General features: G+C 36.5%; 1 protein-coding gene across 1 annotated transcript in view; it reads right to left on the minus strand.

Moving 5' to 3' along the window:
* PTPRM (protein tyrosine phosphatase receptor type M) overlaps positions 1 to 17424 on the minus strand; it is a 1041338-nt gene that overhangs the window by 129747 nt on the left and 894167 nt on the right. Inside the window, exons 19-20 of the mRNA XM_069099664.1 lie at positions 14601 to 14677; positions 2999 to 3035 (exon numbers count right to left, since the gene is read on the minus strand). Coding sequence (XP_068955765.1) covers positions 2999 to 3035; positions 14601 to 14677 — 114 coding nt within the window. The remainder of the gene's footprint in view (positions 1 to 2998; positions 3036 to 14600; positions 14678 to 17424) is intronic.

Consider the following 17424-nt stretch of genomic DNA (forward strand, 5'->3'; position numbering starts at 1 on the left):
AAGTACCTTCCAGTTCTAAAATAAACCTATGATCTTATAGAACTATTTTTATTTGTTTCAGTTGTATCCAACTCTTTGTGACCCCATTTGTGATTTTCTTGGTTAAGATAAGATAATAAGAGTGGTTTGCCATATCCTTCTCTAGTTCATTCTACATATGGGGAAACTGAGGCATAAAGGGTTAAGTGACTTACTTAGGATCACAGTTAGTATGTGTCTGAGGCCAGCTGTGAACTCTGAAAGACGCATCTCCTTGACTCCAGGCATGGCCCTCTACCCACTGGGCCACCTAGCTGCCCTAATTTTATAGAGAGGGCAGTTAAAGAGCATTCTGCTGTTTTAAGCCTGGTTAACTTGTAATATGGTGGTGCCATTAATGGAAATAGAAAAGTCTGGGGGAGAAGATAATGAGTCCAGTTTTAGGGATATTGAGTCAGAGGTGTCAGCAAGGCATACAGGCAGGCATGTCTAGTAGGGAATATGGCACTAGGGTTCTGTGGAGAGGTTGTAGGTATTGATATAGAACCGGGAGTCATTTCCACTAAGGAAATAAGCGAATCTTTGGAAGTGGAGGGGAATGCCCAAAGAGATAGTAGACACTATCTTTCCGTGAAGAAAAGGCCAAGGGCATGATTGATATTTAAAGAGTGGGAGGAGAATGTGGAGAAATGTAGGAGGCAGAAGGAACATTTAGAGGGAGAGATAAGAAGACAAGGGGATGAGATAACAGCCCAATAATGTCACATGTTACAAAGAGGTCAAGGAGGGTAAAGATTGTAAAAAGGTCACTGAATTTGTTAACAAAGTTAGTGACCATGGAGAAAGTAGTTTCAGCAAAATGATGTGGATAGAATGAAGCCTATATGGACCTGAGAGTGAGTAGGTGCTAATAACATAGAGTATAGTAACCTACACTCACTCTAACTATATATAACTATAGTAATATATAATACCAATGTTTCATACTATTATCTTAATATGTTATACTATGCTAGTATAGTTATTAAACTATACTTTGCATTTCTTGTGGGCTTTAAGGATTGTAAGTAACTTTACAAACATAACTTTATCTGACTTTCTCCATGACCCTGAGAGGGTAGTGCTACTGTTATCTAAGGAAGAAGAGGCAACAGACTACCTTCTCCCCCCTCAAGTATTTTCTTTATTTTTTTAATTAAGTGTTCACTTTCCCCTCCTTCCCTCCTTCTTCTCTCCCCCACAGGAAAAAAAGAATAAAATAAAACACTTATAATACGAATATAGATAATTAGGCAAAACAAATCAGCTACATTGGTCCTGTCCAAAATTATGTCTCATTCTCCATCTCGAGGCTATCACTTTTTTTGTCAGAAGGTGGGCTGTGAGTATCAGTACCAGTCCTTTGAATATTTCTTAGTCAATTCACTTATCTGAGTCCTTAAGAGAATATCTGGTCTAAAAGTAATGGAGAGATAGGACAATATATGGAAGGGTTAGCAGGGCAAAAAGAAGTTTTGGCCATGGCCCTTTTTCCCCAGATAGGGTCGATCTGTTGTCAGTTTAGGAAAAGAAAACAGTTGAGAAAAAGAAAAAAGGGGGATGACTGAAGCAGGATATGAGAGGGGTAAAAGACTATGAGTAATGGTAGAAGGGTAAGTTTTGGCAACAGTGGCCATTTCTTACTGTGAGAAAGAGTGGAGACAGAACTTTGGAGGAAGGCAATTGAGGGAGTACACATTGGCTGACCTTAATATTTTCACCACAGAAGGGGTCAGGGTTATCTGGGAACATATGGAAGAAAGTGGTGGAGTTAGAGGCTTAATAAGAGAAGGTCTAGAATAAATGTGGTAAATATGAAAGAGTCAAAAGGAGATTGCCACCTAGCAGTGAGGAATCAGTCATGGTTTCATGATATTATAATAAATAATCTGATAATGCTCCAATAGATGTGGGATCTCTGACATGGATGTGCCCTCTAATGATGCTCTAAGGCATCCATGGCTGCTCATCTTGGGTGATTCTTGTCCAAGGCCTCCCACAAATTCATCATTGAAGGTCCTCCCTATCTACAGGCAGCTTACTCTGCTTTCTCCTGACATACCATGAATATGAGGGGAGAATTCTGGGTTCTCAGAATCTTAAATCTAGAACTGTAAAGGACCTCAAATAGTATCTATTCCAGCTCCCTCTTTTCACAGATGTGAAAACTAAGAACCACAGAGGGTAAGTGATTTAACCAAAGTCACATAGGCACTAAGCATCAGAGGTGTAATTTGAATCCAGATCCTCAGATTTGAGAATATGCTTTCCAATATCACACTGCCTTGTTAAAACCATGTGCCTTTATACTACATAAAGGCTTACCTTAAAGTTGGACAAGTCATTTGGAGTGAGTTACTTTACTAGGAAAAAAATTTCTTGAAGTCCCCCGACAAATTCTCTATGCTGCCTAATACATTCTCCAGTGTCTACTGCTAGGGGGTATTTAACACAATATTTTCTTTCCCAAGTAAACACCTAACTTTCTGATGACAGTAATTTTAGTAGCTAATAATTATTAATAAAAAGAAGTAGAGCTTCCTGCACAAATGAAAAACCTAAAGCATAAGTTTTAATGCACTAAAGAAGTCAGAGAGACAAAATGGCATAACAGAGCGTTGAACTTGGGAGTCTAAAAGGCATGGATTCAAACTCTGTCTGTGACATTTAGTAGTGGTGTAACAATGAGCATATGCTCCCTAATCTCCCTGAGCTTCAGGAAATGCTCCAGGATTATAAATTATGAATGGGTTTCTCTAAGGTTTAGCCTTAGTAGAAAGTATATACAGAAGCATGCATAAAGTCTGTCATCTAAGGATCTTCAAATACAAAATTAAATTTTCCAATCCAAGGTATTTACAACAGGAAAACAAATTAATAATCATAATGCAACAAACAATTTTATGACTTAAATTTATCCACTGCCCAGAGAAAAAAGTTACAGAACCAGAAAAAGACATCAAGACTGTGATTAACTTACCTTGTGTGGCAATATAGTGATTAGGCCGGTGATAACCCTAAAAAATAAATTAAAAAGACTTATTTGACAAACTTAAAACCCATGTGTGGTACCTAAGTCACTTGTTAAATTTGCTGAAATGAATTCACAAGTAAATATCAGGAGCTTACATATTCAGTGTTGAGATTGAACATATCAAACACCTTGGCTTTCTTTTAAGGGATATCAAATCTCGGAGTCGTGATGATTTCAAGGGAAGCATGAGTAACTTAATCATACGACAACTGTGAGGTGATATATGTGCAATAAACACCAAAAAACTTATGGAATCTCTGAAAGAATACAATGCTGGCTCTCACTGGAGTACAAATAGGTAGGCAGCATACAATAGGATTTCATTTTGTTGGGGCAACTTGCCAAGGCTTTAACCCACATGCGTTCTCCCAGTATAGACAATTATATCAACGTTAATTAACACTAACAGCCTTTCTTAAACAATGTTAAAGTTGTGACACCAAACAGCAAACACCAAGAATTTAAAAGGGCAGCACCTGTACCTGGTGCCCTATCTTTGACATCAGATGGCAACTGAGAAAGCATGTGGAAGTCGAGAATTAATTGCTTAGGGGTGGTTAGCTGGTGCAGTGAACAGAGCACCAGCCCTGGAATTGGAGGACCTGAGTTCAAATTCAGCCTCAGACACTGAACACAAAACTAGTCATGTGACCTTGGGCAAGTTACTTAAACCTAACTGCCCTACCTTCCCCCTAAAAAAAAAAAAAAAAGCAAAAAGAGAATTGCTTAGGAGGGCAGAACTGGGAAAGGGCAGGGCTGGCTCACAGCCTTTATCTTAAACTCTAATGCTTCATTTTTTTTTCTCCTTTACCTCCAAACTGGTAGGAAAGTGTAAATAATACAATAGAGACTTGGGAGTTTTATTTTAATTCCCCCCAAAAGTGGACTTTCAGCTATATACTACAGGGGTGCTATCATATAATATCTAATTCCTTGGGTTGACTGTTGAGTAAATTTGTTTTGCCCTATCATAAGGAAGGATGAAAACAAACATTTCTTTTTTTTTTCCTGAGGAGGGAAAGCAGGGCAATTGGGGTTAAGTGACTTGCCCAAGGTCACACAGCTAGTAAGTGTCAAGTGTCTGAGGTCACATTTGAAGTCAGGTCCTCCTGACTCCAGAGTTGGGGCTCTATTCACTGTACTACCTAGCTGCCTCTCAAACATTTTTTAAGCACGTTTAAGCACTGTGCTAAGAATTTCATAAATATCATCTCCTTTGGTCATCAGAACAACCCTAAGAGGTAGATCTATTTATTATTATGCCCATTTTTCCAGCTGAGAAAATTGAGGCTAAGTGAGGTGAAGTAATTTGCCCAGGATCACACTGCTAGTAAATGGATTTGAACTCATCATCCTGATTTCAGGCTCAACACTCAATATACTTGCTTCACTTACTTCCTTTAAACTATGCTATTCTGGTGGTTGTAGGAAGGAACTCTTCTCTGAATTTTTTAGCCAGTCCTTATACCCCCTCTGGATGGAGGTTAGGTGCAGTGGCAAATTCTCCTTCCTTGAGCTCAAAATTCCATGTCCTTAGGGGATTATGGCTTATTATAATTTCTCTTGGACATGATACTAGTCTTACTCTGATACCAGTCACAAATTCTCTCACGCAAATGCTTTACGTTTTACATAAGTAAATACCAGTGCTGCCTATAGCTTTTAGTTTGAATTCTATTATTTCTTAAAATTGTCTTCATTTATGTCCTTAGATTCATTGTATATATCTTTTTTTTGGTTCTGCATAATTTCCTGCAATTCTTTTTTTTTTTTTTTAAGCAATCGGGGTTAAGTAACTTGCTCAAGGTTACACGGCCAGTTATTTCTGGGTGTGGTGCTGAGTGTCTGAGCCCGGGATTTGATCCAGGTCATCCCAACACTGGAGCCGGTGCTCTTACTTGCTGAGCCACCTGGCCGCCCCTAAGCAATTGGGGTTAAGTAACTTGCTCAAGGTTACACGGGCAGGTGTTTCTGGGTGGGTGCTAAGTGTCTGAGCCCGGGATTCGATCTCCAGGTCTTCTCAACACTGGAGCCAGTGCTCTTACTCACTGAGCCACCTGGCCGCCCCCAATTTCCTGCAATTCTACCCCCATTTCTCCACATTTCTCATTATTTATGGAAAAGAATTTGAAGTTACGTAAAAGAGTTAGAAAATTGTTTCTACTCGTTGACCTAGCGATACCACATTGAGTTTCTGTCCAGGGAAGTAAGTTGACAACAAGAAAAGACCCACATGTACAAAAATATCAATAGTAGCTCTGTTTGTCATAAGTAAAACACTGGAAAGATGAAAAGAAGCCAACAATTAGGAAGTGGGTGAACTGAACAATGATGGTATATGTATGTGGTGAAATTTAATGTCACAAGCAACAAGGTTTGACACAAAGATCCCTGGCCCATTTCCGTCCCACCATGAACAATTTTTCTTCTCAGTCTTGTTGCTTTGACCTTTTGTTGTTGTTGTTTATAAAAATCTTTTAAAATTTTATGGAATTAAAGTTGTGTATTTTTTCTTTTATAATCCCCTTTAACCATAGCTTGGTTATAGATATCATATCCAGGAGCAGTTATGAAAAGCACTACTTTCTATTCCACGTTTCCTTTATCCTTCCGCCTTTTATATCAAGGTCACATGTCAATTTGGAACTTATTGTGGTCTATGATAGCAGTTGCTGATCTAAATCTATTTTCTGCCAAACTGCATTCTAATTTTTTCCAGCAGTTCTTGTCAAATAGGGAATTCTTCAAATAGTTTATGTTCTTGAATTTACTGAACCATGGGCTACTGAGTTTGATTATTTATGATACTTGCTTATCTATTCTTTTCCACTGACCTACTTCAAACATTTTTAACCCATACCAAACAGTTTTTATGAGTACAGCTTTATAATACAGCTTAAGGTTTGTAACTGCTACTTTTTCTTCATTCTACTTCCTTCTCATTTCATTTCCTAGGGATTCTAGGCCTTTTGTTTTTCCAAATGATTGTATTACTATTATGTCTAGTTACAGTAATTAAGCTATTGACCACTTGATTAGTAAGTACTAAATTCATAAATTAACAGATAACATCTTAATTTTTATTATATTGGTACAATTCAACCATGAGGAGTAAATGTCCTTCTAATTACTGAACTCCCTTGATTTCTATAAAGAGTGTTTTGTCATATATGTCTTAATTCTATATGGTTAGGTTGACTTCTAAACATGCATTCCATAGTTGTTTTGAATGAGAACTGTCTATCATTTCCTCCTTTTTTGTTATTAAGATATAGAAATTCTAAGGTGGTTTATGGACTTTTTTGTATTCTGTTAGTTTTTGGAGTTATTAATCTTCTAGGATTCTTTTTAATATGATAAAATTACATGCCTAAATTTAAAGGTTAACATTATTTCCAAAGGAGAGATATTAGTTTTCCCAGTAAATACACAAGTAAAGGAAGAATACCCCCTCTTGCCACTATTATTTGACATAGTTCCAAAAATTTTAGTGATAAGAATGAAAGGGAAATTAAAGGAATAAACAATTGCAAACAGAAGAAAAAATTAACTCTATATACTATTATCCCAATTCACTATCACTGTATTTAGAAATGGCTCTGAACTTTACAGCTTTACATTAGTTCATAATGGATTTAAAATGTCTGGGTTTCATTATATCTGCATATATTTTTAACATATATTTTTTTGTCAATTTCAATATTGTGTATTTTTTTCTAGAAATTTATCAATTTTGTTTTTAGTTTTGTATTTTTCTCCTCTCCCTTGCCTTTCTGTCTTCTTTCTTTTTTTGCTACCTTCCCCTCACCTCCTCTCTTTTCCTCATTTTCCTTTATCTATCTGTTCTTTTTTAGAGTTTGGATCTTTGGTTTCCTGGGTATCAGAAGCCGTCTGGTATGGAAACCGCCTTCATAGATTGATTCTTAAATTGTTTACATCTGATTTTAGAAAGTTGCTTGGGGATTGAGAGGAGAAATGACTTGTCTAAGGTTAGATAATAAATCAGTCAGCATTCATTAAGTATCTATTATATTCCAGGCACTGTGATAGGGTACAGTACAGTACAATACAAACACAGTAGATCAAATCACTTCTATACGTACATATTTTATGCAGCTTACATTCTGCATGTGTGTGTATGTGAAGGTATGTAGTGAGAGAGAGAAACCAAAGAATATATATGTATATGCATGAATATACATGTAAGCATGCATCCGTGCACATATACACACAATTGAGTCAATGGCCAGACCAGGACATGAATCTAGGTCATTAAGATTATTGTTTGACTAACATTATATCTTTATTTCCTCTCTAAGGTTTGTAGGTTATGTTTTTTTTTTCATTTTTGATTTTGATAGTTTGTTCTTTAAAAAAAAAAACTAAATTAGCTAATTTTCCAAGCCATTTTATTAGCATTTAAAAACTTTTTTGCCACTTTGTTTAATTGTTTTTATTTTGATTCTGTTTATGTCCCATTTAATTTTCAAAGTCACTTGTGTGCTTCTGGAGGGTTATTAATTGGTTGTTTTTCTAGGTTTTTAATTGCATGCTCAAGTCATTAGTCTTATTTTTTTCCTCATTATTAATGTGTGTTCAAGAGACATATATTTTCCTCAAAGGACTATTTTAGATGCATTTCATAAATTTTGGTTCTCTTACGCATCATTTTCTTTAACATAATATTTGATTATTTTTGTGATTTATTCTGTCATTATTAAGGATTTTTTTGTCAATTTATATCTGAAACTTTTGTTCTAGTCTCTTTTATGGGTTAAATTTTTTATTGTGTTCTGATCTTTTAAGGAAATGTATAACGTTTCTCCATTTCTGCCTTTATTAGTACTTTAGGCCACAGCACATAATTTCTTTTAAGCCTCATAAACACCTGAGAAAATGTGTATTTTCTAAGATTCCTATTATTAGCCTCCAGAGGTTCAATCCAGTTTTTCTAATATAGTCTCCAATTCTCTGTTTCTTCCTTATTTATCTTTTTGGTAGATGTGTAATAGTTCTATTAGAAAAAAAAAAAAACATCAGTCATCAACTTTAACTCCATCATCTAGGTGTAGACATTTGTTTGCCTATAAGAACTTGGCTTCTATGTCATTTAGCTTATATAATATTATTCATATCCTGTGGTGATTTTTAACAATAATATAGTTTCCTTGCTTGTCTTTCTGGATGGATCTACCAGTATCAGGCAAAATTATTGCTGCGACTTCTACTTTGTAGGTTCTAGTTAAAACAAACTAGATTCATAGTGGACTTTATTCCATTCGCTGAATTCATATTAACTCTCATAATTTCAGTATGTTTTTTGTAGGCAATAAATTGTTGGATTCTATTTCCTAATTCCTTTTGCAACTCACTCACATTTTATGGGTGAATTCAAACCATTATTATTCAAGGCTATAATTGTTAATTTTATTTGTACTTCCATTAAGACCTGTCTAGTCTTTTTTCTTTTTTTAAGTAATAGCACAAAGAAACTTTCATTTTGTCTTATACCAAACAGCTGAATTTTATTCCTTGGCTTCTTTATTCTCTGGCTTCTCTAATTCCTTAGCTGTCCCTACTCTATCCCCTCAACATACTGACAAAGTTCCTTGGATTCTACTTTTGTTGGCATAATTTTTACAAAACCTTCTCCACCTGATCCTGATTAGAGTATATGTTTACAGATTACTTAATCCTCCTCAGTGTTTTATCTATCTATTTGATTGACCTTTACTTGTGATGCCGAACTTCAAGGGATAATTTCTCTGTTAACCACTGTCTTTAGATCTCCATTTGTTCTTGTTCAGCTGTTCCTTTTTTTTTCATATGAGCATAGTGAATGGAAAGAGAACTGGCCACAAAATCTGGATCATCTAGGTTCAAGTCCTGCTACTGACTGAGAATGGAATTTCAAACTTTCAAACTCAGTCTTATCACATTCTTATAGCATGGCATAATTTTTTACTCACATTTGCTTTATAAATTATGTTTGCTTTGCTAAATTTTTGATACTTGGTCAATTTGTATGTCAAATTGATGCTGTGCCTGCTGCTAGAAAGAAGGATAATTTTTGATAATTTTGAAAATTATTTTTTCTTATGATGGATAATGCCCTGATTTGCAGGATAGGCATTTTGGTGGCATGAGGTAATTTCCCTCACATTTCTACATATATTTTACCTCTGTCTTTGTTAAATAATATTATGTTAGTCAAATTGATGTTTTTTGATGTGTCAGTTGTTTATGGCATTTCAAAAATTTGCTCTCCTGCTTTTTCTTTTTCTATTTGGTAATTTTTGTTTGGTTTGGGCTTTTCTATTTCCCAGAAACCCTACTGTTTCACTGATTTATTTTCCCATAATGTTTTTAAGATAGGGGTCCTCATGGTTGTAGTTTTGTGTTCATTTCAAATTTTGATTCTTACACATTCTCGGTATTTCTTTTTATTTCTTATTGCCTTTGTAAACTACTCTAGAAGTTCTCATGATAATATCTCAGGAACTGTTAAAGTGCTGTTCATTCTGTTCTAATGAAAGGAACTGACCAATGAGGATTAAGTCCTTGAAGCATGCACACTGATGTTCCTTGCCCGATTTCAGTCCTTGAAGTATGCCTGCTGCCAATCTTTCATTTGGAATTTCAGTAGCTAGTTTTGACCATGATGATTCAGGATTAGTACTATGTCATGATGAAAAGTCTTTGAACTATCTTTGGAGGGGTGGGTTGATGAGAGAGGAGAGGCTGAGCCTGAACTAAGTAAGTATGCATATGAAAGGTCTGAGTGGCCAGCTTTTCAGTCTTTCCCTGGTGGCTCTCAAGTAGGGAATACTTAAAACAATCTTGGAGCTTATATACTATTATCTTCCACGTTTCTTGGATTAGAAAACTGAGGTAAGCAGAGGCTGAGCATCTGTGCCAGGGTCATACAGCTAGTAGGAGATGGGTGTGAACTCACATTCTCTTGACTTTCCCAGCTGTCTTTCCACTGTACCACCTAGTTACTTCACCCTTTTAAGGACCCAACATGTCAATGTCAGTGGTAAGTCAGATGGATGACCCCTCTTAAGGTGCTACATTGTCAGATTTCTTCCATTCTTTTTTTTTTAAAGCAATCGGGGTTAAGTAACTTGCTCAAGGTTACATAGCCAGTTATTATTATTTTTGTGTGGGTGCTGAGTATCGGAGGCCAGACTGATCCCGGGTCTCCTGACTCTGCGGCTGGCGCTCTTACTCACTGTGCCACCTGGCCGCCCCTCTTGTATTCTTTTAACCTGTATTTATGCATTGCACAGGGGTCTCCTTTTGTGTTTATTTACATTCATTTTTTAGGCCTCTTAGCTTTCTCATCAGTTTTTTTTTCCTCTTAGGATTCTTCCTCCTTGCCCCCTTTTTGTTGTTCTTTTATTTATTTATTTATTTTAGTTAAACTGTTACTGTTTGGAGTTGATGAATAGGAGCTAGTTTTAGTCATGGACATTTAGCCAGTCATCTTATCAGAAGCTTGCTTAGTGGGTTTTCTGTATACATCACAGTGAGATGCTCAAATATAATGAAACATATTGGAGAATTTTCATAAAATATTAAGATTATCAAAACTACTTGTAAGCTTCTCTGCATTTTTTTTAACTTTAAAAAATACTAAATTTTCTTTCCTACAGATAGATGATGTGCTGTGTATACTACAAAATGGAACTGGGCAATATCCTAATTAGTACTTGCTCATACAGAGCCTAGAAACTCATCCCTTGTTCAAAAAACCGTATTGCTCACTAAATGAAGTCCTAATTTCTTAACAATCAACATTCCAGGTCCTCCATAAAGTAGGCCCAACTGATTTTTTTTTTTAGTCTTATATCCCATTACTTTTCTATAGGAACTCTACTCTAGCTAGTCCAGCTTCCCTCAACGTAACTTGCATTTTACTGTCTCTGTGTCCTTTCTCATATCATTCTTTTTATCCTCACTATCTTCCCTCCATCTCCTTAAAATCTCATCCATCCTCCCTACTCCCGTTCAAATATTACTTCTTCCATAATGATTTCTATCACATTAGCTACAATCTCAGCATCTCTCTAAAACCCAAAGCACTTAGTCTGTATCATTCATGTAGCATTTTTTACAATCATTTTGAGTTCTAGTTAATTGTATATGTGTCTTATCTTAAGAGGATGAAGGACTCTAGGGCCAGGGACCATCTTTTTTTGGATAGATGCTCATACCTATTTATTGAAATGAATGAAATATGCTTTTAGGACAGCCAATCCTTGCCAAGTTCAGCAAATATTTCCTAATCTCAAAAGCCAAACTTGTTTTGTTGTTTGAGTTCTCAGTTAACACGGTATATCTGGGTTTGGGTTTATCTGATGTTTGGGGCATGACCTGCTTTCCAAATAATCATCCCTGAAATTCCAAGAACATGTACATGAAGCACTGTTCTCTGAAAGCTTCTAAGAGAAATATTTAAAACTTCTTTGAGTCATTTACAGGAAATACTTAACTAATGATCTTGATCTACAAAATCACAGAATTTCGGAGATAGCAGGGGACCCGAGTAGTTACAGAGTGTAACCCATATACCTGAATAAGAATCCTCAGTATAAAGTAACTGACAAGGAGACAAAGGAAATAAAATCCCTTATTCGAAGGTGACAATTTTAAGGATAAAGCTTTTATGTGAAAGTCTCTAGGAAATTATAATGATGACAGTCACACATAGCAACAATATAATACATAATATATAATGTACATAATAATAGCTCATATCACTTTTCAGTTTACAAAGAATATTCTTTACCACCACTTCTATCCTCATTTTACTGAATAGGAAACTAAGGTTTCCAGAGCCTATGTTAGAGAACCAAATTACTTGCCTAAGGCAAAAGGGAAATAAGTGGAAAGGCCAGAATTCAGGTTTTCTAATTCAGTCACATATTCCTGCCTTCAGACCAAGATAGATGCTGCCTATTTCTCATGAATGGTGAGGATGTTTAAGGTTTGTTTTCTTCAAGTTTTGGTCTTAAAATGTAATGCTGACTGCCCCTTGATTTCCAGTTGACTTTTGATTTCATTCATTTTTCCAGGAGAAAACATACTGTCTGTTAAAGAATTTATTCTAATGTAAAACATTAAGTTAACATGATGCAGAATGAACAAGGAAGCAGTCTTCAATAATTAAACAGCGTACATATTTAATGAAATGTCTTGCTTGCATTAGAAGTCCTAGTTAACAGCTGCACACTACTTTGAAGGCAACTTTAAAGTGCCGTGATGACAAGAGATTGCAAATCACTGTATTAGGAATTACAGAGTTTTGTCACATTAATATGCAAACAGATTTTTTTAAATGTGGAATTATGCCAAGTTGTTGACAGAAAACGAAAATAACGTATTATTATAGGTCCACATGAAGGAGGGCAACATCTAGCACTAGTGACAAATTCTCCAAGAAACAGACTGATTTGGAGAAAGAGATGACCATATTTTTGTTGACAAGAATTCAGATTTATAAGGCAATGTCAATTCACTTCAATTTAATTCAGCCAAAATGTATTAATGTCATAGAATCTAAGAGGCAGAAATGATGTGAAAAGATATCTAGCAAAATTCAAACCTGACTAACAGTTCCTTTCACAACATTTCCCAGAAATGGTTTGTTCAGTCTTTGAAGACCTCCAATGAAGGAGAACCTACCCATCCAACTTCTGGGTGGCTCTAATGGATAGAAAGTTTTTCTTTACATCAAGTCTACACCTGATTCTCTGAAACTTCCCCTGCTGCTCAACCCTTCTTCCAAACATATCAACTCTAATCCCTCTTTCACATGACAGCTATTCAAATTCTTGAACATAGTTCTTAGGAATGTTTTAAGTCTTTAATTCCTTCATTTCATTTTCCTATTGTATAATCTTCACTCCTCTCATCATCAGGGTCACTATCTTCTAGATGTGCTCTGAAATGTGGTACAGACAGTAGAATCCTTAATAATGCTTTTAAAATTCCTTTTGTTGATATCATTTGTCCCTACATGGAACAGCTGATACAGGCGGCGGTCATTATGTATGACAGTGCTCAAGAGTCACTGGCGCTTTCCTGGGGAAGACAGCAGATATCTCTGTTTTTCTATCGGGTTGAAAAAGTAACTTTCTCAACACTACAGAGCAGAGACTCACAAATTTCTTCCTTTGACCCTATCGGATCATCTCTCAATTAGCAGCACCGGTTGGTTTATTATTCCTTGACACTAGAGGCTATTTCCTCTAGATATGGTTTTGCTCCTCATTCCATAAATGGCACCTCCCATCCATTCTACATCTCCAAATATCCTTCTCCTTCCTAATTTTTATCATAATCTTCCACTTCTAACCTCTGATACAGGTGGGGCTTCCATTTTTCCTTTGATATTTTTTTTTCCTCGATTTTCTCCTTGAAGTACTTTCTCCTTTCTTCCACAAAACACTACGTGCTCACTGATGTCCCAGAAAGTAGAAACGAAGGCAAAGTGATATTCCTAAAGCACAGGCCAGAACATGTCATGTTCTTCCACAGAATCTGGTTCCCTTTTACTTGTAGGATCTAAAATCCACTCTTCTGGTAGGTACTGAAAGCCCTTCCTGACCTGACTCCAACCTACTTTCTCAGTCTCACTGGAGAACCTCAACAAATTACACAGGTTGAAGGCTAAATGGGCCTTCTGGCTGCCACCACTCACAACATTCCTCTTCTATGTCCATGCCTTTATAAGGCCTTATTTCCTTCATTCTGGAATGTGCTCCCTCCTATTTCAGCTTCCTAGAACCCCAAATGCTCCTTCCTGCCTGAGGCCTTTTCTTGATTTCCCTAATCTTCAAGAGCCTCTGCAATAAAATTATCTTGTATTTCTTTCTTATATTTTTATATTTCTTGTTTTTATACATATGGCCAGGGGCTCTTTCACTGTTGTTTCTATTTTCCCAGCACCTGGTATAGTGCCTGGCACATATGTCATACTTAATAAATGTTTGTTGGTGATTTTTTTTATAGTCTATTCACTTTTTTCTTTGGGATAAAGATCCACTTGTCTCTTGGATATACCTAGGTTCTATGGGGGACTTACAGGAGCATAAACTTGAACTATGTGGGCCACAGTAAAATCCTCCTTAGTCTCTATACTTGCTGAAAAGCAGGTCTCCTGGTCCTTCACTTTCTTTTTGGTAGGTCTCTTGGCTAAGCTCTGTGGTTAATTACTGCATGAAACAGTCTGTTTATGATCTATGAGATTTAAGATATGAAGATTTGAAATACCGTGAATACCAACCACAGTGTTTCATTTTGCCATTTGTCACCCAACCTTTCCTTTTACTCTCCAAGGTCTATTGGGGAGACAAGGTTTAATTTACTTAGCAGCGAGATATAAATAAAATAAATACAGAAGGAATAATGCACCTATATCCCTGGGCTGAACTTTAACCAATGTGTTTCTAGCAGTTTTATACTTGGATTTACTATCTGGCCTATCAAGTATACATGAAACAGAACAGTTATCTTTGCTCATTATTTTAGTCATACATACATCGATATAATTTCCATTAATGTAGTCCGAGTTTGTATCTCCTTCTAGTGTCTGCAGCCTTACTCGAGAATGATCATCTGAAACAAGAATAGAAAAAAAAATCCTATTATGTGTGCTGAGTTACAGCATATAAATACATTATATATATGTATATCTCATTAGTATCTATGCTATTTTAAAGAGAAACAGACATTAAGAGCTATGCTCTTTCTAAACTTCTTAAACTAGAACAGGGATCTAAGAATATATTTGCAGCAAAGTCTCATTATTTGGTCTCTGATCATTTATAAACTTAAAAAGTTCAGATTTTTTAACAAGTCAACTGATTTTTATATCACAGTACCTTTAGGGCAAGATCCCATGATAGGCACTTTGAATACAAAGTTAAAACAAAACAATTCCTAACCTCCTTGGGTTTAGATTCTGAGAAAAGTGTGTGTGTGTGTATGTGCACGCACGTGTGTAAAATATGTACATGGATAAGTAAGTAACTTGGAAGGAAGAGTGTACTGTACTTACAAACAGGAGGGCTGAAGCATCAGAGAAGGCTTCATGAAAGAGGAGATACCTGAGTTGACTCATGAAACAAGTTAAGAGGAAAAGATGGAAATGTGAAGGTCTTAGATTCCAGAGAAGAGAGATATTTCTTGAGCGAAGGCACAGAGACAGGGGGTGTAATGATGAATCCAGAGAACAGCTATCAGCTCATTTTGGTGAGAAAATAGTGGAATGAAGGCATTTAAAGTTCTCTAACACCTGGAAAGGTAGGCTAGATAGGACTGTGGAGGGCTTTAAATGCCGAGATGAAAAGTTTACATTCTATTCTAGGTACAATAGGAAGATAATTAAAAATTCTGAGCAGGCGAGTCAGACCTGTGTCTTAAGATTATTATGCTGATAGCTGTGTGCAGGATGGGTTGGAAATGTGAGTAACTAGGCTAATAGAGATCAATGAGAAGGCTACTGAAATAGTTCAAGCAAAAGGTGATAGGGTTTAAACTAGGAAGGTGGCTGTATGGATGGAGAATAGGGTACAGAAGAGAGAAATGCTACAAAGATAGAATTGAGAATATTTGGGAATTAGTTGGGTGTGGTTGAGGTTAGGGTAAGGAAGAAGGAAGACCAAAATTTAGTTCTAGGTTTGTGACTGCAGGAAGCTGGAGGGACAATGGTGCCCTCAATAAGAAATAAGAAGAGAGAAGGGGAAATATTTAGGATGAAATAAATTGACTTGTTCTTCAGCATGCTCTCTGGATTTTTACCATGCCCCCAAAGCTTCTTCATCTGGAAGCTTCCTCCAGCTCCAGAACTCATCACATAAACTGGAACTACTCTCCTACTTTTGGGTCTTTCCTTCTGATTCAGTGGCTCCTCCTAAAACCTCCATGTAAGCGAGGAGTCTAGGACAGACAAATCTAATTCCTGCACTCTGGCCTCGCTCTGCTATGTCACTTCGACCTCTTCTCTTCACCCCTCTTATTGCTTCTTTTATGTAAGTCTTCCCCTTTTGGAATATCAGCTTTTTGAGGGCAGGGACGGCCTTTCTTTCTGCTTGTATTTGTATTTCATTTTTGTATTTCCATTGCTTAGCACAATGTGGGGCACATAGCAAGCACTTAATAAATGCTTGTTGGCTAATTTTTGGATGTGTTGAGTCTGAAATATTGATGAGATAGCCAATGATAGGCATCTCATAGAAAATGAGAGACTGATAGTTTAAGAATACAGCAGGATTAAATGAAAGGTTCTTTTTAAGGATAAGGAAGGCAGATTTATTTCTAGAAAGTAAGAAAGGTATCGGTGAGAACAGAATGAAGATGTGAGGTAGGAAAATGATACAACAAGGCAATGCCTTCATAGAAGAGCTGGGAAAATATAAGTAGAAAGGCATCCTTTCCCTCAGAGATCAGAACAAAGGAGGGGAGAATAGAAGACGATGTTGAAAAAGTTTTGAGGTATGGAATAAGGGACAAGAGGAGATTCATGGTGGAAGGTCTTGAGTTTCTCAGCAAAATAAGATATATTGTTGGGGAACGGTATATCCGGAAAAAGTTACCATGAATTAAGTAGAGATTAAACAGTATAAATCTGTAACAGACCTGTCAGTATAATTTTGTGATTTTCTGCAATGACAATCAATTAGAAGTGGAGAATGCAGATATAAGGGGAAACTCAGGTTTGGGCTTTTAGCAAAGGACGAGCAATGATAGGACAATAGCACAAGGAAGCAAGGGATAAAAATATAGAGTTTAGTTGAACTAGGTAAGAATAAAATCAAGAAAGGGAAGCAAATGAAGAGCAGGGGTGATTGGGACAGAAGAATAGGGAGGAGTAGAGGAGATTTAAGGTTGTCTTGAGGATAAGAATAAGTTAGGAGGGCTGAAGCAGAGAAAAAGATGGAAAACTAAGAAGTGATCATAGTGAGGAATTCTCAGTTCAGGAACATAGAGGGAGTATGATTAGGGGTAATGATGAGATTCAGGGCACAACCATCCCTGTGGATAGCTAAAGTAAATTAAGAATCTAAGCTAGGGAAGCTGAAGACATTGATATATTTGGATGCACTTTTGTTTGAGTGGAAATCAATACGTATGCTGAAATCCTTGAGTATGAGAGGACGGAAGGCTGAAGAGAAGATTAAGAGACAGGTACTGAACTCATGATGGAAGAAGGGGGAATGATTTGGAGACCATTAGGTGACTGCAACAATGATCTGGACAGTGATAAAGAACAGAAAAGTGATAGATTGATTTTTTTTTTAAAGCAATCGGGGTTAAGTAACTTGCTCAAGGTTACACGGCCAGTTGTTTCTGGGTGTGGTGCT

The sequence above is a fragment of the Petaurus breviceps genome, unplaced genomic scaffold (genome assembly GCF_028583685.1).
Source record: "Petaurus breviceps papuanus isolate PSGF00001 unplaced genomic scaffold, PetGlider_PUasm1.0 38, whole genome shotgun sequence".
Taxonomy (NCBI): domain Eukaryota; kingdom Metazoa; phylum Chordata; class Mammalia; order Diprotodontia; family Petauridae; genus Petaurus; species Petaurus breviceps.